The following is a 22580-nucleotide window of genomic DNA, read 5'->3' as shown; positions in this document are numbered from 1 at the left end:
CTAACGTACGCCACCACCACCTGAAGCCGAAGTGGTCCTCCGAGACAATCTCGAACAATCATTTCCGTCTCCAACTGTCATGTCATGCCCATGTCCTTAGTCTTCTCCAAGCACCTCGGCCGCTGACCGGAGTACTAACAAGTCCATCGGTCGAGTCTCCATCCGCTGCAGAAGTCCCCCGGATGGTCGACTCTAACGTTAGTCTATCCCGCCCGCTTCTCCACCACCCTCTTCCGAGTTCCACCGCCCGACCCAGGGTCTGGGGTTAAGCGCAGGTGCAGCACCACATGGACTTTGAGACCCTTGTCCATGTTCTTCCCATACATAACCGTTTACTCCTCCATTGTCTCCCCAAAAAAGAACGCCTCTCTCAACGTTCGGTGACTTGACAATTCTAGTCTTCTGTTCTTGAGACTGGCGTTCGTTGATCCTTTGACAGGACAGGCACAACGCGACTTACAAGAAATTCCTTCATCACCAGCCTAGCTTCGGCATAACTCTTCTGTTTCAGGTTTCAGCTTTCATCGCATCGTCTGATCTTCGGCGCTACCATTGAAACCTCGGTATTGTTTTAGAATGTGGAATTTTTAAACAAGTTTCTCAAGTTGTTCGCACCCATAGCTGCAACTATCCACGTCGCCATATCACCTCGAAGCTTTGATCTCGCGACCGTCTCTCGATCGCGCTTCATCTTACGCCAACATATCATCATGTCCCCATCATCGACAGGCGAATCCGCTCACTCAATCTCAATCAACTCAGCCCGACCATTCACCGTTCCTACTCGCGACAGCTTCTCACTCGAACTTCCAATGTCGTCACTCGCAACCATGTCGGCCGACGCCTCACTCAAATCCCCCATCAGCTACAAAAATCAGCGCACGCCCAGCTTCAGCAGGGATGCTATGATGGGCACGTCTCAGAAGGCCCGCCATCTATCGCAATCCTCCGATAATAACAGACCCGACAATATGTCTAACGGCGGGCAAAAGGTCTCAAGCGACGAGGGCTCAAACCCACTAAAGAGGAGAAATACAGAAACCGGGGTCGATTATCCCCGTCGCAGGGCTACCATTGCTGTGCGTCACAGCATAATGCTTATTTCTCATCTTTTGCATGCTGACTCTTTGCTAGTGTGAGGTTTGCCGCTCAAGAAAGTCGCGATGCGATGGAACAAAGCCCAAGTGCAAGCTCTGTACAGAGCTCGGTGCTGAATGCATCTACCGAGAACCAGGAATTAAGTTAGACGCTGGTGACAAGCTTATTTTGGAGCGCCTCAATCGCATTGAGAGCCTTCTCCAGATGAGTATGGTGAACACAACAGCAAATGGGCTGGGCCTGGCAGAAAACTCGCCCGGAATGAGCAACGGCACCGGGCTGGACGGCGACAATATGTTGCTGTCAGCTAATGCGGCCACATTCAGCTCTATCCCCAATGGCGGCTTCGGAACTTGGTCGGCGCAACCAGTAGGAACCAACATCTCTACCATGCCCAAAGTTCATACCAATGCCGCCATGCATCTACTGCAATGGCCTCTTATCCGAGATTTAATTTCGCGGCAATGCGATCCTCAAGTTCTTCTACAATTGGAGATGGCGCGAGAACCGCTTCACACTCTTACGAAAACGCCATGTGTTGACTTGTCAAATACTCAAGCATACATCGAGGCCTATTTTGAAAGGGTCAACGTGTGGTACGCCTGCGTGAACCCGTATACCTGGAGAAGCCAATACCGAACCGCCTTGTCCAACGGATTTCGAGAGGGACCGGAAAGTTGTATCGTGCTTCTTGTTCTTGCTCTGGGCCAAGCAAGTTTGCACGGTAGCATATCTAGGATTCTCCCACACGAAGACCCCCCCGGTCTACAATACTTTACGGCAGCCTGGTCGTTGCTTCCAGGGTTGATGACTGCCAACAGTGTGGTGGCGGCGCAATGCCATCTCTTGGCTGCTGCGTACCACTTTTACCTAGTGCGACCTATGGAGGCATGGAACCTGCTCTGCACTACAAGTACCAAACTGCAACTCCTCCTCATGGCTCCTAGCCGTATTCCCAGTCACCAGCGAGAGCTTGTGGAGCGCATTTACTGGAACGCTTTACTCTTCGAAAGTGATCTTCTCGCAGAACTCGACTTGCCTCATTCGGGTGTGGTTCAGTTCGAGGAGCATGTCGGCCTTCCAGGCGGATTCGAAGGAGACGAGTCGGAGCAAGTCGGTCGAGATGAGCTGTGGTACTTCTTGGCGGAGATTGCTCTCCGTCGTTTACTGAACAGAGTCAGCCATCTCATTTACTCCAAGGACTCTATTGCAAATACACAGAGTCTAGACCCAGTCGTTGCGGAACTCGACTACCAATTGAGTCAGTGGTACGAGAGTTTGCCATTGCCACTGCAGTTTCCTTTTACCCGAAACGCCCTTCAGGACCCTGTTCAAACAGTACTTCGCCTCCGATTCTTTGCTTGCCGTACCATCATTTACAGGCCATACATTCTAGCCGTGCTAGATAATGAACAGCAGGTTCTGGATCCCGCCGTGCGGGAAAATTGCCACAAATGCTTGGAGGCTTCTCTTCGACAATTGGAACATATCCACGAACAGTATGTCATCCTTTTCAAATAATAACGCAATAGACGACTAACTAGACACAGCCATGCTGGACATATGCCATACATCTGGCAAGGAGCTTTGTCGATGGTGTCTCAAACATTACTCATTATGGGTGCCACCATGTCACCATCACTTCTCAATATCTTGCTCACATTGGTACCGAGTCGTGAGGCGCTAGACCAAATCATCAACGATGTGGTTATGGAGGTCGAACGATACGCGACTCTAGCCCCTAGCTTAAGCCTAGCCTCCGAGATGCTCAAAGAGGCTGAGGTGAGAAGGCGCGCATTTCTCGGCACTCCGTAGGGGCCGAAGAGTCGACACAAAGGGTGCCCCAACACAATACAAAACAAGGATCTGTCATCTACCTGACAAGCCTCTTTCTTCCCCTTCTTCGGCTGTCAGGACCACGGCGTTACTCAATAGTAGCGCCGATGTTCTACAATCTTGTACGGCTCGTAACCAATCCAGCGCTACAATACAACCCAGGGATCTGGGTGGTTGTCGCCCCGAGAGACTCCTTCTGGGGATAATCCTGGGGTGCAGCACTGGAAGTATCATTCTATTGGTTGGCATTGATCCTAGTACGGTTCTTCGGACCGTCTGACCGGCATTGCCAAATCTTGGCCACAAGACATCATAGTACCTTCAGCATCATTACTTTCAGAATCATGGATTAATGTAGATCATGCATACAAGCTAGTAGTAAGATCTAGCTGGAAGTTCCTTGGAGGATTGGCCTACAGATATCCCACTTTGATTTATCCCTTCAAAGAACATGATGATATATGTTATGATAGCATCTATACCCATTTGTTTAATAGTGTACAATATTGAAAATCATGATAATGAGTAATGAATGATAAAGGTGGAATTCTCTGGTAGTGCTCAAAGAGTCTCGAATGATACGTTGTGTGAAGCCTTTTCTTTCTTGTTCAAACACTAGAATACCTGGCATGGTACTGCTTGCCATCACACAAGAAAGGGTTCCTACCTTCCATGATGTAATAGTTGTGTACATAGAAACTTTGTGAATAGGGCTGCATGGCAATAGACTCTGAGCTACGGCTAAGAGAGTGATGTATCCGTGCCGGTGCCTTGTATGCATGCGGATAGAGTGCGGGGATAAGGTCCCTGCAGATTTCAAATAAGTAAAGACAAAGCCGGACAACCATTTAGGATCGGCAGGAACGCCGTCAACATCACGCCGTTCAATGGCCGTACGGGGAGGCCCGTCATGGCTGCCGGACCGGGCCGAGATGGTGCCCCACATCAAGCAGATGGCCGGCCATGACCCGGCGTAATACGGACGTGATTTAAACCCCATATTCGGCACTATTGGGTACCATCGTTTTTTCAAGCATAGACAGTTTTTGTTTTGCTTCCTTGGGGTCCATTATAGTAACTAGACTGAAGTTACTGGGGTTGACGTCAATGACGAGTTTGTTGTTAGCCTATTTATTAGCTTGTCACGGTCAAAATGATTAGGAGTGAGCGATGATGAAAGTCAAACTTGCCACGGTGATGTTATCTCGTTTGTCTCAAGAATAAGATGTCCAGATGCATGATTACTTGCAGGAATCTAGTGGCACTTGCATCCTACTATGAACAAACCCTGGAGTCCTGAGGAGAGGATTGTCTCAGTTCCCAGCTTGATTTGACTTGTGGCTCCAGCCACGTGACATCACCATCACACCGCAAAAACTGATCATCCACAGTTTGTCTTGGAATGATGCCAGCCCCCCGTAAAGGAATATCGTTGTGCAGGTTTATGCTTGTCCTTCGCTCGCTTCTCTTTGAGTTCTCAGTACTCGTATGATCTAAATCCGGCTCGTACGGTGTGTTGTGCTGCCCAAGGAGCCCCATCAAAAGCACGACCCTGCCTCTCTCGTTCTCTCTGTCATCACATAACGCAGGGTCTGAGAGCTCAGTCGCTAATTCACGAGAAAAAAACCACATCGGTCGACAAACCCTGGCCAGTCCGAAACCCACCCACGCGGGGGAGGGGCACTTTGATTCGTTTCTAGCTGTTTGATGCGTGAGGAGTAAAGGTGAGGTGACTTAAACCACGCTTGGTACTTGAATCTGCCGCGCTATCCTGCGGTAACATAGCAAACTGCGGAGGTTGAGAAACGTTGCTCAAGAGTACTATCCAAGATTGGTCGTCTTTTCCTCATTTAGCCTGGCACTTAGACGTCTCCTCTGTCTCTATTCCTTTTCTCTTTTCTTCCTTGCTTCTTTTAGTGTCTTGACGCCTGGTCAATTTGGATCTCCATCCAGACGTCTCGCGGCCCAACTTGTAAGGCACCATTAGACAAACCGACACCCACCATACATTCTCCTCGCCCCAGCTCCAAACTCGGTTTTATTCGCCTCGACTCGACTCGCTCGACGCAACGCTGCAAGCTGCGGTTGCCATGCATGATCAGCCCCCCGACTCCAATCAACTTTGGGGGGTGCAATTGCTCACGCAGCGTGTACTTCGTTGAGTGGCCCGACTGCTCGTCATCTTTTACTTTGAACCTACCCGTGGCATTCCAACATACAAACTAGTCCTCCTTAGGACACCAACTTGAATCGAACGCGCTGCGCTGTGCTGCGTTGTGCTGTGCCGTGGACCAGCTCCCTGTCCCTTTCTGGGTCCTGCAGGAGTGAGCCCTCTTCAAGGAGCTCACAGGCCCCTCCTTCGAAAATGAGGCTAGGAGGATACCATCGAGACGTCCCTGATGAAGAGGCCCGACTTCCACTCGTGCGTCGCAGGCCCCTCCGCCCTGAATCTCACGATTGGTATGGCCCAGGTGACGTCGCGCCCTACTACCCAAACCCAATGCCCCATCGGACACGAGTCGACGAACTACAAAGGCCCAACGGAGGTACACCCAGGGGATATTCGAGGAGCATGAGCCTCGATGCATACCCTCCGCCTACTATGCCCATGCCCCCAGCACACCTGATGCGGGCTTCTACAGACGTTTATAAGAAGCGCCCGCAGTTTTCAGTCTACGAGGCCGACGAAGATGATGAGGATGATGTACGCATCCCGCCCATGAAACCGCGGGGTAGACATCCCGAGCCTGCAAGGCCCCGCCGGCGAGTGCAAAGACCGAGAGAGCCAACGCCCGAATCGACACCACCGACAGAGAGTGAGGAGGACAGTGAAAGCGAGAGTGAGAGTGAGAGCGAAGATGATAGCGATGACGAACGTATAGAGGTGGTGGTGGAAGAGCACGAGAGGAGCCATAAGCGACATCATCGCCACCACCGACGACCCAGCCCAGACGACTACATGAGCTCGCCAGATGAGAAGAGAATCCCACGAAGGCGAGATAGGATACCATCGCCATCGACTTCTGACGATAGAGAAATACGACGATACCGACATGCGTCTTCTGAGAGAGGGTCGCCGGATCGAAGACCTGCTCTAAGACGAGAGCTCACCGACACACCTAGATACAGTCTCCCGACAAGATTCAATAGTGTGCTGGATGCTTCTCGGCCACCCGTGGCTTCCAGGAGGTGAGTCGCTCCGGTCAATGGCTCTAACTCTAGACTAACAAGAACATCAGGACTGCCAAGGTTGTCGAGTCCCGTGAAATTGTCCGCGAAGGCCGTCCTAGGAGACTAGTAGAGACGGTCGAGGTCTCTAGAGAATCTTCAAGACGCCCTCCCAGCATAGCGGGTAGTGGATTTGAAACATCTAGAAACAGTTCTCGGGATCGACCCCGCATAATGTGAGTGGCCTTCAATCAGTTTCCCTTTTCACATTCTAACTTGGAATTTTAGCCGTGACTGCAAAGGCTGTCTCGAGGAAGTCCCTGCCTCGAGATGTCCTAAACTTGAATGCGGTCATCGCATGTGCCACAGCTGTCTGAAGAGGCGATTTAAGCAATCAATGACAGACGCTGAGCAGATGCCTCCAACATGCTGCACTGATGAGCACATCGATCTGGAGCATGTCGATAAACTTTTTGATCCCGTTTTTAAAAAGATATGGAACAAGAAGTTTGTGGAAGTCTCCTTGAAAAACAGGCTGTATTGTCCCTCACGACGATGCGGAGAGTGGATTCGGCCTGTCGATATCTATCATGATCGCGATACAGGTCGAAAAGCTGCTCGCTGCGAACGGTGCAACACAAAGGTTTGTGTGACTTGCAATGGCAGATGGCACTTTGCGGGCAAATGTCCCAGGGACGATGAAGCGGCCAAGTATCTCGCGCAAGCCAGAAGTGAGGGACGGAAGAGATGCATCAAGTGCGGTACTATAGCTCAACTTAAAGATGGCGATAACCATGCATTGTGGTAAGTACAGTCGTGGACAAATTTGCAGCATGATTCTAACATACGACAGCCGATGCGGTGCTGAATTTTGCGTCGTTTGTGGAGAGAAACCCAAAAGATGCGAATGCCCATGGTTCGACGCTGACGTCCCCGACTCTGATCACGAAGAGAAAGCGATTGCACGAAGGGAAAGAAGCGAAATCCAAGTCTTTCGTGAAGGCAGCACTACAGAGGAATCTCGAGGTCCCCGAAGACCACGAGGAAAACAGCCACGACCTCAGATCTACGACGAAGAAGTCATGTTACGTCAAAAGGAGGACCGCGAAGATGAACTGGTTCGCAGGCCTCGCTACTATGCCAAAGACGACGAGTATGATGTCGCTGGTGCTCCAGAGCCTCCCTCATCTCATTATATGGAAGATAGTCCCAAGCGTTTAGGGCGCAGAGTAGTTGCCGGCGTCCCTCCTTCTCCAAGTCAGGCAGAGTTCGAAAGAGGTTCTCGTGTCGGCAGAGGAGGCTACTACGGAGGACGCATGGACAGACGAAAGGTAGAGCGGCACGCAGAGGAAGATCCGTACGATATGGAACCTCCTGGCATGAGGCCACCACCCATGGGAATGCCACCTCCAGTCATGGAAGGAGGATACCGCGGAGGAGCAGGGCCTCTGATTGTGGAACGGGATCCCAACACTTACGACGACGATGATTCATATTACAGTCACAGCTCGCGTAGTCGAAAGGGCACGCGACGCAGCGACGCACGCAAGTCTTCAGAGCTAGCCGGACTTAGCGGACGAAACTCTGGTATGGGACGAATCGACGTCTGGCGGAAGTTTGTCGAGCCCGGTGATCCGGAGGGCGAATTGGGACCGGCAGTTGTGGCTGTTTGAAGAGGAGTCTGATGTGTCTATATCATGAATGACGAGGCAATGAACGATTTCTTGGATATCCGAACTCTCGTTAAAGATTGTCACAGAGTGTTTTTTTGTATCATAGTCCAGACTGCTTGCCCTCTTTTGGTTACAGTTTATATGGAAGTGGAAATTTTGCATAATTATGGAAGCATAGGAGGTAGGCAGTAGATAGGGAACAGGGTATTTAACGTCAAGGCCAACAGAACTCAGCAATGGAGAAGCCGTTTTAGATGGATTGCATGACATGGTGTTGCATGGCATGATGGTAGGGGTATAAGCATAAGTAAGCATGAGCATTGGGGGTCATATTGCGTTTGATGTCCAACTTTTACATCTATAACCTATAAATTATATTTTCTTTATTTAGTGTCAGCCGCGTGATCTTGAATGAAGTCATCAAGGAACCAACGGAATGGAGATGATCGGATAATGTGGAATGAGAGCCCAACAGAAACACTCAAGATCCACCGCAAGCAGCGCCAACACTGGCTAAAAATCTACAGTGGCTCATCCCCTAAACCAATTCCGAATGGCCCTGGCCATGCTCTGCCCCCATCAAAGGAGTGATGTCGACAGCCATTCTTGATTGGCTTCTCTCGGTTGCCAATGACCCGTTTGGCTAGGAGCGAGATTGGGAACCAGGGCGTGAGCTTGCCGTCATTGTACATGTTAGACCCTTTTTTTGTCACTGTCACTCACTCTTTGTAACTCGGCTCCTTCGGTCGAGACCTCTCTCGCTGTCATCTTCCTTCTTTACATTAAGACTATTCGTCTTTTACTTTGTTTGAGAATCGGCCTTTTCGTTGTAGCGCAGGACATGGTGACGTCAAGCCTTACCGCCGTCTGATATACAACACCCACCGACTCACGAGCTGAGCACAAGCACGTGCAGCGCAGTTCCTACCACTCGAATTAATATCTCGTGCCGCACACCTCTTGTTTTACGTCTCTAACTTCGACGTGGTTGCTGCGCTGCGCTGAGATGCTTCTTCTCCACCAGGTCGGCAGCCTAAAGACAGGCGAAGTCATCCGCTACACTATCACATACATTCCATCGCAGGACCGCATCCTACCATCCCCCGAGAAGCTCTACCTCCGCGTGCGCAATACTTCGGCCATCGCTCTCCGCGCCGCTTTCGTTCACGGACCGTATACCCTCTGCGCCGCTGCTTACCCTGCTGGCTTCAACCCTAATGAGAAATTCGAATATCCTGAACGTTATGGCGTCCCAGAGTTTGAGCCCATGGTCAAGGCGGGTGGTTCTTGGGAGTGTGAACTTGTGGTACCCGTTACTATCAGACAGAGTGCTGGACTAGGAAGTCATGGTGGTTTTGGAAAAGGGCCGTCCCATGACCATGAAAGCGCTAGCTGGATTGTCGAGGTTTCTTCGCAGATCCTCTTCTCTACATCGGCTGCTGTCGGCTTCGAGGTTGTTCTGGCTCGTGACAAAAAGTCTTTGAGCCTGACCAACGCAAGCCAAGTGATTAATGGACAGACTCAAGTTTCGCAGCCTGGAAAAATTAGTGACCATCAGCAGGGCGTGGGGGCCAAAGATGGACACCATCCCGCGCAGCCTCGAGGTGTATTTTCTCGCGCGATACAAGTCAAGGTCGAAGATACCGCAGCATTATGGAACACGCCCAGACTCCCAGGCTGGGATGATAAAGGCGATCCTGAAAAGCGTCACGGTCCAGATCAGCACGTAGAGAGCGTATCCAAAACGAGTGATCCTGAAGTCGAAGAGAATGACACTTCAAAACCACAAAATCCAAAAAAGAAGAAAAAGGTTCATGTTGTGATTTTAACGCATGGCCTCCACAGCAACCTTGGCGCAGATATGCTTTTCATGAAGGAGAGCATTGATGCAGCTGTCAAGCAAGCCAAGATCGATGCCAAGGCACGGCGGGCCCGGGAGCGAGCCGAGAGGGAACAATCAGAAAACGGTCTTGCCAAATCAGATACCTATAACACCAAGGATCAAGACAAGGTTGAAGGAGAAGACGATGAATCAGATGACGATGAAGAAGTTATTGTGCGGGGTTATTCGGGCAACTCGACAAAGACGGAGCGTGGAATTAAATATCTCGGAAAGCGACTCGCTAGATACGTGTTGTCCATGACATACCCAGATCAGCCATTTCTGCCAACAGGAAAGGGAATGGCCGAAGCTGTGTCCCATACGTTCGACAAGCATGATCCTCAGCAAAAGGCAGCGCATGCTCACAGTTCCATTCATCTTGGAAAGGACGGTGCACATTTGCGCAAGGCAGATCGGCCATACCAGATCACAAGTATAAGCTTCATTGCTCATTCTCTTGGTGGTCTGGTACAAACTTATGCTATTGCGTATATACAGAAGCATTCGCCACAGTTCTTTGATCTCATCAAGCCTGTCAACTTTGTTGCTTTGGCTACACCGTTTCTAGGGCTCAGCAACGAGAATCCCCTATACGTCAAGTTTGCTCTGGACTCTGGCCTCGTCGGCAGGACAGGTAAAGACCTCGGTTTGACATGGAGAGCGCCAACAATTGCAAGGAGTGGTTGGGGTGCTATTGTAGGAAACTTGGGTGAGACAGCACATAAGAAGGTCTACGGCGACTCACAGCCCGAATCAAAACCGCTCTTGAGGATTCTACCAACAGGACCGGCACATACAGCACTGAAAAAGTTCCGCAACCGAACTGTGTACTCCAATGTGGTCAACGATGGTATTGTTCCACTCCGCACAAGTTGTCTTCTATTCTTGGACTGGCAAGGACTCGGACGTGTCGAGAAAGCTCGACGAGATGCCGGTTTGGTCGAAACTGTTGTTGGTTTTGGATGGGCCGAGTTGACAGGCTCTAGCCAGGGTAATTCCCGACAAAGACAGCTCATGAATGGAGAGCGTTCCGTCGGCCAATCTGGTACCTCATCGCCTCAAAACGTTCACGAAAACATGCGTGAGGTTCCACAGCCACCCAGCACGGCAATGATGGATGACGACCGGACGAGCTTGCGTTCCGTGGCAACTCCATATGGTGATGAGGTGCCGTCCGACTCGGCTGATTCGACTAACAGCGGGCCATTGGCAGGGTTCTTCAACCTTTTCAAGAGTAACGAGCCACCCAAGCCTCAGAATGTGTCACAGAAGCAAAAGAGAATATTTTCCAATAGCCAAACTCTGAAAGATGCCACCGATGGCCAAGGAGAAGACGTCAGTGAAGCAACTTCCACTAAGCAGTCGAAGGCCACAACTGGTCACGAAGGCGAAGATGAGATGACAGCTCCGCCAAGGACCACTGTCTTTGAATCAGCCAGTGACCTTCTCAACCCCAAAATGCCCGACGTTGACTATCTCGTTGATCCATCTAAACGACAACGAACTATCTTCCATGACCGTGTCTACCATCCAGCGGATATACCAGGACCGCCGCTGAAGAAGCGCCCCTCAACACTGGTTAGAAGGAAGACTGGTCAACGACAGAACTCGATAGGGCAGGCTTCAACAAGCAGTACAGGCTCTAACCCTTACCCCTCTATAAATCATGAGGACAGCTCACTGTCGGCGAAAGACTACGATGATACAGCAAATACGAATCCGGACAAGGATATTCACGAAATGATCGACACGTCCAACATGCGTGTGGAAGAGAAAATTGCAAGAGCCTATCATAAAGACTTGTCCTGGAGAAAGGTGCTCGTCAAGGTTGAGCCAGATGCCCACAACAACGTGTTAGTCCGACGCATGTTTGCCAACGCTTATGGATGGCCCGTAGTCAAGCATCTGGTCGATGCTCACTTCAGCGACTCGGCAGCCGCTCGCCTTCGCAATGAAGATGAGGACAACCGAGAGCGAGCCCGCAACATGAATGAGCCACCAGACGCGCATGGTGCGGAGCTCAAAAAGAGCCGAGACGATCTCGCGGGCATGACCAGGACAGACAGCGAGTCGCGGGAGGCCCTCGATAAGGTATCGGACCTACCCAAGGCGGGACGGTCAAAGCGAAACAGCGACGCCTCGATGGACCAACGCCCGAGGGCAGAGAGAGCGGATTCCGTGTCGTGGAGTGATCAGGACTGGCATGATAGTGACAATGACAGTGATCTGGACTTTGGTGGAGAAGCACCGGGCCCAACGTCGCCGTCGGCACTGGGTCAGCAGGACAAGGGCAAGGAGGCGCAGGGGTCATCGGCCGGGTGGAACTGGACGGAGAAGATTGTGGGCAAGGGAGCATCGCGGACGAAGAGTCCCGTGCATGAAGGTGGGGAGGAGCTAAAGACGAATAGATCTGAGCTTTAAAGATGAAGGTTGTAAGACTTCAAGTTAGAAGAGACGGGACAGAATAGATATGATAGAAGGGGCATGGCATGAAGGCGTTACGGAAGGTTCGCACTACGGGTAGATACAAAGATCCTGCATGAATTCATAAAGAAACCCTCATGGGAAACAACAATGCGAATACGTGGCCACCTACAGGAACTTTGATCGGTGCAAAAGACAAGTCGCGTCAGCCAATTCCGGAGCTTGAAGAAGCTGTAGGTCTCAGTTTTGATGGTCTTGTCTCAAACACAGGTTCCCAAACAGTTGGAGTTGGTGTGACTTGCAGCTGAAAAGTCCATGCCACACTAAGTGAGTTGAGGTGAGTCAAAGAGAAGTTTATCCATCATGGAAAAGATGGGGAAGTGGGCAGATTTGCGGTTCAGTAGGCTAAGTGAAAGGCTCCCTGCATAGCGTTAGTTATGGGGGTTCCGCGACGGATGTTTGGTTTTCGATCGAGATTTACGTCCATGAGACATTGGAGGGACAGTGGATGATGGTTGAAATGGAGGCTCTGGGTTTTGCATCTTATCATGGGCCGGTAAGAGTCGCACCAAGTGTTATATTGCATAATTAAGGTGTTGCTTTCCCGTGTATAAAAAGATGAGAAACGTCAAAAAGAGGATATAACAGCGGAATCTAACCACCTATGTTGGACGAACAGGGAATCGAACCCTGGACCACTCCCAGATTATTCGGATGAATTATGCTAAGGGAGTATTATACCACTAAACCATTCGCCCGACGAATTGTTGAAGGACAAGTTGAATTTTCGCTGTATGTCGGAGGTCTGTGAGAATTGGTGATAGCGTCTTTTGTGTGGTGGGGGTTACAGGTAGAGTGTGTGGAGAACATGGCTGAGCAGGTACATACATGAATGCTTGAATCGTGCAGGGTCAGATCTCTTGGCTTGGAGAACATGATGGCCTATATAGAATGTTTTTATATATTAAAAAGAATAAATCATTTGTAGCATACTCTTATCCAACTGAATAGCCTCGTGGTATAATCAAGTCGATATTAAAGTGCTGCACGTGTTAATCAAGAAATCCATCTCTCTCCAACCATGACGAACATGTGCGTCACCGTCTTGACTCTTGCTCTGGGGGCCTCCAACTCCAAGTATGAGAAAGCTTTCTCACCAAGCTAAGCTCAACCAGCGCATTGAGAAAAAACCAACCACGGGCAAAAAAATCATTGCATCGTCGTCAGCTTCGCCACGGTTCTAGCTCAAGCAGAAAGAACAATAAACCCTTGTGTTTGGTGGAAAACTTCCCAACCAAAAAAAGTCCAGTGCTTGCTTGTTGAATCTCCATCCAAAGAGGCAAATTTCTACTGCCTCTTTCTTCACCGGCTTCTTCTCTACCCGTGCGGCCTCTTTTCAACGAAGGACTTATAATCACAAGCGTCCGTCATGCTACGATAGTCTCTCGCGACACTTTTACGACACTTTTCCCTCTCTTTTGGCTCTCAATCGGTTCAAGCAGTCCCGGTTGACTTTGTCTCTTGGCATAAGCATATCCGCATTCCATAAAGCTGCAGCTCTTCTTCCTACCAACCACCCACCATGAGATTGTACCTCCTACCGCTCTCCACGCGGCGAACGCTGCTCTATGCGAAACGACTCGAGGTCACGACTGCGCCACAGGGCCGGACGTATGTTGACAAGGGCACCGCCTGGGCTGCCAGGACGTGGGCGCAGTGGGAGAAGATGGAGTCGGGCTGGAAGCGCAAGGTCGTCGACTACGGAAACTACGCTTTTCGTCGCATCCCCTACGAGGAATGGGGTCTCAAGTCGGTACCTCCTCTGTCTTCGAAACGTCGTAGCGAGGATATCCAAACCAGAGGAAAGGTCGAATTGTGCTTCCCGAGCTCCGTGATACCGCCCAACAAGGCTGAGGGTATTCTACAAACCCTTGCAACGGAGCGCCAGGCTCTTCACAAAAAGAGGCTTGTCTGGTGTGTTGTGGGCATGCCGATTACTATCCCGTTTGCGCTGATACCCATGTGAGTATAATGTCTTTGACTTTGCTTTTTGTTAGATCCCGCTAGCTAACATCGGGCAGCATCCCCAACCTTCCCTTCTTTTACCTTGTCTACAGAGCCTGGTCACACTACCGAGCCATTGCGGGTGGTAAGCATATCCAATGGCTTCTGGAGCATAAGCTACTACGGCCATCTCCATCCAAGAAGCTTGACCAGCTTTATGCGCTACATGCCCCGCCCGCCGAAGAACCGGACAACAAGGAACGCACCCTGCTCACTCAAAAGGAAGTGCAGACCTTTTCTGAAACACTCAACATGCCTGCTCTCGAAGTTGAGCTCGAGAGAGCCATATGGCAGGTCGAACACGCTGTTCTAGACCCAGACAGTAAGGGCCCGCCAAAAGAGAAAGCAGCCGGTACAGCGGCTGATAAACCAGGTTCCACCGAGCCAGTGGAGGAAAAGTATAAAGAGAAGAAAGATCAATGAGTAAAGAACGATTCATGTATAACTTTGCACGATGTATGATACCTATATACGTAGCTAGCACGGGGTGGTGTATCGGACTGGGGACTATGATTGTTTTCTTGTTATGGTTAAAGAAATATTGTATTGTATTAGACTGGTGTGGAAAAATGGAAAAGGCAGGCGTAAAGACGCGGGTATATCTATAGAAATCTCCTCCCAGAAACGCCGCACCATCAAAAGACGGCTCACAATCACAATTCTCATATAAAATTCATCATTGTCACAGCTATTTTCTTCGCCGTGAAATGCAAGTCATAATGACTCGGCTGCTCTCAGAGCATCTCGGACCTTGAGGGCAGGTAGCAGACCGACGAGGCCCATGGCGAGAAGCATGCGTCTTGTCTTGAGACATGATAGATCGGGCAGGCTGATTCTGCTGGCAACCCGATGGGCGTCGGAGAGGGAGAAGTTGAGACCAAAGTTCTTGAGGCCGGGCATTGAAGAACGACGGTTCTAAAACGAAATTAGTATGATTCTTAGAAACGATGTGTGAAACATGAAACTTACTCTGTTCTTGGTTTGCCTGATAACTCCCATAGCAGCAGCTTCGGCACACTCATACTGAGTAACCTGAGCACTCAAAACATGTCCCCTCCATGCATCAGCGGCCTTGACACGAAGGAGCCGCTGGGTAAGAGTGTGGGATCCAGGAGGTCCTCGTCGACCAGGTCGGTTGCGTCTTCGACGAGCGATACGAACAGCACCATACTTGTTCTCTGGTCCATGGCTTGTAGGGTTGAGAGGAGAAGGGAATACAGGGGCGTACGAAGACGCATCGCGGTAGGTACAGGCGGCCATGGTTGAGGTTGAGTTATTTCGGTGCTGGTATGTTCACGATGATAGATGGCAAGGAAACCCTTTGGTTGGAGGATGATTGTAATGGAATTCTTGGTCCTTCACAATAGGGAGAAAAGATGGAATATTGATGGGATATATTCTTTAGGGAGAAAGGTAAAGGACGAGGGATAATAGTGAGTAACTATCACAAAGAAAAGAGGATTCTCACAATCCTTATATTCAATTCCACAAGAGATAGAACAAGAGACTAGCTTGTGTAATTCGAGACACCAAAATCGTCTACAGGGGCTGGCTGGATCCTCTCTCCCAACTAAAACATTGGTGTTCTGGATTAGAGGAATGCTCTCTCTGTCGCGTATAAGTCGCGACCCTTGAATACGAACCAACTGAGTTGAGTAGAGATGGATGGATGGATCGTCGTCTCACTAACTGTTAGTCGGGCACAACGACTCAGATCATCAGCACGTCAATCAAAGTGAGTGCAGCAAATAAAAAGCAATAAAAACGCGTAAAAAGGAGGGGACCTAGGGGACTCAGAAGCCAAAAGTGCTTGCTTGAAGAGACAAACCTTCATGTAGCCTAGCTAGCACCTGCATTGCATACGAGACAGAGGCTAAGAAAGATTGTGACGAGACAAGGTAGTCAGGAACGGGCGAGACATGCAGCCTTTTGCTGTGGAGATTTTTCAGTTTGGTTTGCACTTTAGTATGGAGTAGCCAACATGGTGAGTACTAAGACTGATATCTCTCCCTTGACATCGTGGGGCGGGGAACAGACTAAAGAGAAGGAGAAGGAGAGTTGTCGATAAATCGCCAATATTATTGGCTTTTCTTCCTTCACTTCTCCCTCCCCCACTAGTTGGACTAAAAGGTCTCCAAGTCTGCCCTGCCCCTTCGGTTCTTTCGGTTCACAGAGACAAACAGAGATGCGGATACAAGAGACATCTCTATTGTCATAGTGGCTCCTCCGACCTGCCCAGACAATGAAAGCTAACTTGGACTTGTGGGACGTCACAAGTTCTCGTCTGAGCTGATCCAAGACGAGGGCGAAGGGAAACAATGGTTTATTCATTCGGGCCGCGGTTTAGTAAAAACACACAAAGGCTAGAACCCGAATCAAAAGACGCGTGAGACGTGTCGAGCCAAAATAAAGGGCCCTTCAAGTCCAATATTGGTTTGGAAAGGGCATCACTTGTAGTGTAGTAAGTAGTCTGTAGTATATCGTATCAATTTAAACGAGTGACCAAGCCGTCTGTCTCCAACGCCGAGACTCCCTGCCCTCTTCTCAAGAGTGTCGATTACTGTATTACCCAATGTCTTTGTGTGTAAAAAGGTTGGTACTCTGAATATTAAAGAAAAAAGACGAATCCAAGAAATAAAACATAATATCGATCCCGTCTTTCTTTCTGTCGTCTAGCCTCTACTTCACGAGATGAAGGTGGCCTCGGTGAACATGACGCCCTCCTCGACGATCTCCTCGTCGCCGATCTTGAGCTTCAGGGAGAGCTTGGGGTGGTACTACAGATTATCTTGTCAGCAAGGGGGTTCCCCAATGGTTCGTTTGTTCGGAAATTAAATCAACGGGGGAGAAAAAGAAAGGAGCAAAACTCACCTGGTAGATGTAAGGCTTTGTGCCTGCAGCTGCTGCAACGATTGTCTTGACGAAACCGGGGACCTCGGCCATGACGTCAACTCGATCAACTCGCTCGCCGAGAGGTCCTTCAATTAGGGCCTCAACAGGCTTTGAGTCCTTGGTCGCACCAGACCAGGTGTACTTGACCTCACTCGGCTCAGGCCACTCGTTCTCGGAATCCTTCTTAACTTGAGTGTGAGTGGCTGTGTTGGTGGCGCCAGCAGTAATGATCTCGCCGTCTTTGACGATACCGCCCACGTTGATAAGGGTTGAACCGTATGACGGGGTGCTGGTAAACTCCATCATGACAGCTGAGTAGGTGGGACCCTGGAAGTTGACAAAGTTCCATCGACCAGCGGCGTGGTGAGGCTTCATGCCCTGGAGGGCGTAGACGAAAAAGGCCTTGCCCTTCAGGTCGATAGGTCCCTCCTTGGTGGTGATGGTACCCTCGGAGACGCAGCGAGGCCAGAAAGCATGGCGAATGGATCCCCATGGGTTGTTGTGGTCGGTGCCGTACAGGGTTGTGCCTGTGGTGCCAGCCTGGAAACCAGGGGTAGAGCGGGTGATCTTCAGGTTGACGATGGCTTCCTGGCTGTTCATGCTCTTGATGGTGTAGTAAGTGCCATCCTCGGACAGCTCGACGGCGCAGTCGTCGGCGTAGAAACTCGTCTTGTCCTCGTTAAAGTCTTGGTTGTTGAGAGGTGTTGAGGCCCAGAGGTGGGGCTTTGAAGGGTCCTTGTCAAAGACCTTTGCGTTGAACTGGCAGGTTGTTCGAATGCCGCTTTTGTACATGTTAGCAAGTGACAGTGAAGTGATACGGATTGTGCAGAACATACGCAACGTTGCTATAGATGACCTGGGCAAGAGCAATGTAACCGTTGTCGGCACAGATGTAGAAACTCTCTGTCTCGACAGAGGTCGAGTCCATGGCCTTCCACTTCAAGCCATCTCGAGTGAGCTCGGTGTAGGGAGTCTTTTCGGCCTCGATGGCAACAGACTTGATAGCAGAGGGACCGTAAATGGGCTCCTGAGTGCCGGCGACATTGGCCAGCCTATAGCGGTCAGTATTTGCTTCAAAGCCTCTCCATGTCCATGGGGTGGTGATGCATGGTGGGGTCCAGAAGATCTGATAGAGGATACTTACTGTTGCTTGGCCCAGTTGAACATGATGACTTGGTTGAGTGATTGTACTTGGGGGATAAAAAAAAAGGTAGAGAAACAGGAGGTTTGATCTGTTTCGATTCAGAAGGTGAAGATGATGGGATGGGATGGGAAGATGGGTCGAGAAATGAAATTCTGGGGACTTTGTTAATTAATGACCCTGTCCAAGCCTTTTCCGTACCGTAGGTACCGCATTAAAGATGTCACTTTCACACCGCTGAGCCTGGCCTGGCCTCATAGCCTAGCATGGCCTGCTATGGCCTGTTGTATGGATGTGGCGTGGAGGGGTACATAATGTGGCTGTTGTCCCTGTCCCTGTTAGAAGTGGGTGTGGCTCCAAGTGTAATATGTGTTAGCGTTATAGGTGCCTCAGGCCCCTACTTCCTTCTTATAGCCTAACCCTCTCAGGGCCCTGCTAGCTTCCTTAATATATATATATTATACTTAGAGCTATATTTACTTCTTATAGATTATATGCCTTTATATACTTTTATATATTTAAGAAAGTTATTCTTTTATATATATTTTTTTATTATTTTAAAATTTTAATTAAAATTAAATTATTTTTAAGGTTTTTAATTTATTTTTATTAAATTTAATAAAAAAAGATCTATTAAAATAATAAAGCCTATTATAGCCTATAAAAATATATAATAAAATATATAATATAATAAATCTAGCTTTTAAAAGTAAGTTATTTCTTTTACTTTTATAAGGTATTTTTAATATAATAAACTCTATATAAAGCCTTAATAATTAATATTAAATATTATAAGCTTTAATCCTTATATATAATAAAGATATTTACTTTAAAAAGCTTTTTAAGCTTTATAAGTAATATATTTATAAGCTTTTAAAGATTATTAATTAATTAAAGGAAAAAGCTAAAATTATATTTAAAATTAACTTTTAATACTATTATTAAGATTTTTAAGAAAATAAACCTTTACTTATTAAAGTACTTTTACCTATTAAAGTACTTTTATTTACTAAGGCACTTTTATCTATTAAGGCACTTTTACTTATTAAGGTACCTTTACCCTATAGAGTAGCTATAGCTTAGTATATAATTATAAGGCATTTTTTACTCTATAAGGTATAAAAGCCTATAGATAAGGTATTAAATAAGTACTATAAGGTGTTAAAAAATATACTTTATAAGGTATAAAAGCCTATTAAAGTATTTAAAAAACCTATTAAAGTGCTTAATAGCCTGCTATATAAAGTATTAAAGCTTATTAAAGTATTTAAAAAACCTATTAAAAGGTATCTTTTTAGTCTATTAAAATAAGAATTTAAACTATTAGCCTTTAACTTTATATTTACTTATAAGGCTATTATAAAAAAGCCTATAATTAAAAAGTATATTTTTAGCCTATTAAAGTAAGGATTTAAACTATTAGCTTTTAACTTTATTATTAAGCCTTATAAGGTATATAAAAAAGACCTTTATAAAGTATAAAAAGAAAAGGTTATTAAAGTTAATAAAGCTATTAAAATTAGCCTTAATAACCTTATTATTATTATTAAAAAAGCCTTTTATAATAAAAAAGAAGGTATTAAAGTTACTTTTAAAGGTATTAAATTAATTAATACTACTAAGACTAATAAAAAAGAAAAAGTAGCTTTTATAATAGCTATAAAGCTTAACCTTAAGCTTAATCTCTTTATTAACTTTAAAGTTATTAAAAAGAATCTTTCTCTTTTATATTATATTATAAAGACTAGGGTTCTATAGAGTAAAATAACCCTTTTAAGGGATATTAAATAAGGCAAGAATATTTTACTTTTAAATTAAAAGAAAAAAAAAATAAAAAAAAGGCTAAGCTTTATATAAAGAATTAAATTAAGGAAAATACTAAGGAAGGCTATAAGAGCCTAGTTTATATATATTTAAATAGCTTTAATTTATTTACTTTAAGGTTATTAGGCTAAAGGGTAGTATTAATATTATAAGTACCTTAGGCTTTTACTTCCTTCTTATAGCTTAACCCTCTTAGAGCCCTGCTAGCCTCCTTAATATATATATATTATACTTAGAGCTATACTTACTTTTTATAATATATATATATTAAAGAGGCTAGCAGGGCCTTAAGAGGGTTAAGCTATAAGAAGGAAGTAAGTATTAAATTATTATATAAAATATTAATATATATATTAACTGTATTTTATTTAAATTAATATATAGCTATATAATTTCCTCTCTTTTTAAGTAAGTAAAATATATTAACTTTAATTAATTTATTTAATTTTATATAACTTTATTATTAATAAAAGGCTATTCCTTTTATTAAAATAGGCCTTATATTTACTTATTATAAGGTAGTTATATTTTAATATATTCCCTTAGATTAATATAACTATTAAAATTAATTTATAAATAGCTTTAATTTTTATATATTTTATTATTTTCTAATTTCTTCTTTTTAAAGTAAATTAGCTATTAATATATTTTAAGAATATATTTACCTAGTAATTTTAATTATAAATTATAATTACTATAAAGTATACCTTTTTTATATTTTAATAAAAATAAAAGGCCTTTTAATTTATACTTTAATTTCTTTTTCTTTCTTCCTTTATTATTACTTTTATAATTAATATATAATTTTTTACTTTAAAGGTTAATTTTAGCTATTTTAGCTTCTTTTAACTATATTATTACTTTATTTATTAATTAATTTTCTTTAATATAATATAATTTTTTAACTCTTTTTTATTTTTTAAGTTTTATAATATTATAAATTAAAATAAGCTTAGAAATTATATTTTAAGGCTTATTTATTAATATTAAATAGCCTTTATTATAATAGTAATATTAATTAAATTTCTCTAGATTATAAGTTAAGTATATTATTAACTTTACTTACTTCCTTTAAGTATAAGCTTTAAAACTATATTTTATATTATTAATTTTAATTTAAAGATAAAAAAGAGATTATTAAATAGCCTTTTCCTTATTCTAGTAGTAAAAAGTAAAAAGCCTTATAAGAAAGTAAAGCTAGAAAGTTAAAGAAGATTTATAAAGATTATATAAAGAAGGTATTTAAAACTAAAGAGAAATAAAATAAATTATAAGTTTAATTTTTATTTTATTATTTTAAAGCTTATTTTTAACTTTTAAATCTTAAAGAGGCTAAATACTAATTAATACCCTATTTATATTATATTTATTATATAATATTTTATATTAGTAATAAAGTTTATTAAAAGTAACTTAATAAAAGTTATTATAAAAAGTATAAAATTAAAAGATCTTATTAGCTAATATAAAAGCTTATTAATTTAATTTTATATTTCTTTTTATTAATTTTAAGCTTATTAGCCTTATTTTAGCTTATTTTATAGCTTTTTTTTTTCTTAATTATTATATAGCCTATTCTAGAGATTATTTTATAAAAATAAATTAATAAGTTATTTTTAAGCTTTATTTTATACTTTTAAATTATATTAATTAATTTAAGATTTTATAAAAATTTATTAAGTATTATATTATTATAAAGGTTATCCTTAAGGGTATTATAAATAGGGAATTTCCTTTAGCCTTTTTTAATTATTATTTAGCTTAAATAAGCTTAATTTTTAAGTTTTATAATATAAAAGTAAATCTTTAGCTAATAATAGTAACTTTTAGCTTTAAATAATTTATTTTTACTTTTTAAGTAATTTAATAGAAAATAAAAATAATATTATAAATTTATATATATTTTAATATTAATTTTATAATTTTAAGCTTATAAATATATAAATAAAGCTTATTTTATTAAATCTAGAGTTCTTTAATAATTTCTAATAGTAATTTCTTTTTTAAATTCTTTTTTATTTTTTTAAAATATATTATTTAATATTTACTAGGCTAAATTACTTATAACTTTCTCTTAAATTATAACCTTATAGAGCTTTTATTAAACTATTAATAATTGGCTTTATATTTTCCCTATAGCTTATAGAGATTTTATTATATTAAATTCTCTCTTTAAGCTAATAATTATATATATTTATATACTTTAATTTAATCTTTAACTTTTAAGTTAAATTCTTTAATATATTAATTATCTATTTATTATTATAAATAAGTTATAAATTAATATTTTATAATTTAATTTAAAGACTTTAAAGGAATCTTTATTAAAAAAGACCTTTTTTTATTACTTATAAAATTACTAATAGCTCTGCTTTAGTTATTAATATTATTACTATATCTTATTTATTTATTTACTATTTAATTAAGCTTTTAAATAGCTTTATTATAAATCCTTATAAGCTTTTATAATTAATTAAGTTATTTATAAATAAATAACCCTTAGTTTAAAATATAGTTTAAAATTTTAATATCTTAGTATAAGTTTAATAATAGAATTTTAAGGTAATATATTATATAA

At 44.1% G+C, this 22580-nt stretch overlaps 6 protein-coding genes across 6 annotated transcripts; 4 read left to right on the top strand and 2 right to left on the bottom strand.

Annotated features, from left to right (window-relative positions):
- Nucleotides 1-710: 710 nt before the first annotated feature.
- Nucleotides 711-2913, top strand: FSST1_011309 (Zn(II)2Cys6 transcription factor; the record flags this gene model as incomplete). The annotated part of the gene is made up of 3 exons (XM_083234428.1): nucleotides 711-1079; nucleotides 1135-2597; nucleotides 2649-2913. 3 exons carry the CDS (start codon nucleotides 711-713, stop codon nucleotides 2911-2913), a joined length of 2097 nt encoding a protein of 698 aa, XP_083081005.1.
- Nucleotides 2914-5299: 2386 nt separating this feature from the next.
- Nucleotides 5300-7775, top strand: FSST1_011308 (E3 ubiquitin-protein ligase; the record flags this gene model as incomplete). The annotated part of the gene is made up of 4 exons (XM_083234427.1): nucleotides 5300-6123; nucleotides 6174-6338; nucleotides 6391-6906; nucleotides 6956-7775. The coding sequence occupies 4 exons, from the start codon at nucleotides 5300-5302 to the stop codon at nucleotides 7773-7775; spliced, it is 2325 nt and encodes a 774-aa protein (XP_083081004.1).
- Nucleotides 7776-8781: 1006 nt separating this feature from the next.
- FSST1_011307 (putative serine esterase-domain-containing protein) lies at nucleotides 8782-12078 on the top strand (the record flags this gene model as incomplete). Its single annotated transcript, XM_083234426.1, has 1 exon — nucleotides 8782-12078. The coding sequence occupies one exon, from the start codon at nucleotides 8782-8784 to the stop codon at nucleotides 12076-12078; it is 3297 nt and encodes a 1098-aa protein (XP_083081003.1).
- Nucleotides 12079-13663: 1585 nt separating this feature from the next.
- FSST1_011306 (mitochondrial K+-H+ exchange-related-domain-containing protein) lies at nucleotides 13664-14568 on the top strand (the record flags this gene model as incomplete). Its single annotated transcript, XM_083234425.1, has 2 exons — nucleotides 13664-14103; nucleotides 14163-14568. The coding sequence occupies 2 exons, from the start codon at nucleotides 13664-13666 to the stop codon at nucleotides 14566-14568; spliced, it is 846 nt and encodes a 281-aa protein (XP_083081002.1).
- A 291-nt stretch (nucleotides 14569-14859) lies between these two features.
- Nucleotides 14860-15405, bottom strand: FSST1_011305 (uncharacterized protein; the record flags this gene model as incomplete). Its single annotated transcript, XM_083234424.1, has 2 exons — nucleotides 14860-15060; nucleotides 15115-15405. 2 exons carry the CDS (start codon nucleotides 15403-15405, stop codon nucleotides 14860-14862), a joined length of 492 nt encoding a protein of 163 aa, XP_083081001.1.
- Nucleotides 15406-16829: 1424 nt separating this feature from the next.
- On the bottom strand, nucleotides 16830-18204 carry FSST1_011304 (oxidative stress survival, Svf1-like protein; the record flags this gene model as incomplete). The annotated part of the gene is made up of 4 exons (XM_083234423.1): nucleotides 16830-16922; nucleotides 17017-17818; nucleotides 17874-18089; nucleotides 18182-18204. 4 exons carry the CDS (start codon nucleotides 18202-18204, stop codon nucleotides 16830-16832), a joined length of 1134 nt encoding a protein of 377 aa, XP_083081000.1.
- Between the last annotated feature and the right edge of the window lie 4376 nt (nucleotides 18205-22580).

This window comes from Fusarium sambucinum, chromosome III (genome assembly GCF_050947815.1).
Source record: "Fusarium sambucinum isolate potato_lamoka chromosome III, whole genome shotgun sequence".
Taxonomy (NCBI): Eukaryota; Fungi; Ascomycota; class Sordariomycetes; order Hypocreales; family Nectriaceae; genus Fusarium; species Fusarium sambucinum.
The sequence above is the reverse complement of the archived record's forward strand: the minus strand, read 5'-3'. Positions and strand labels throughout refer to the sequence as shown.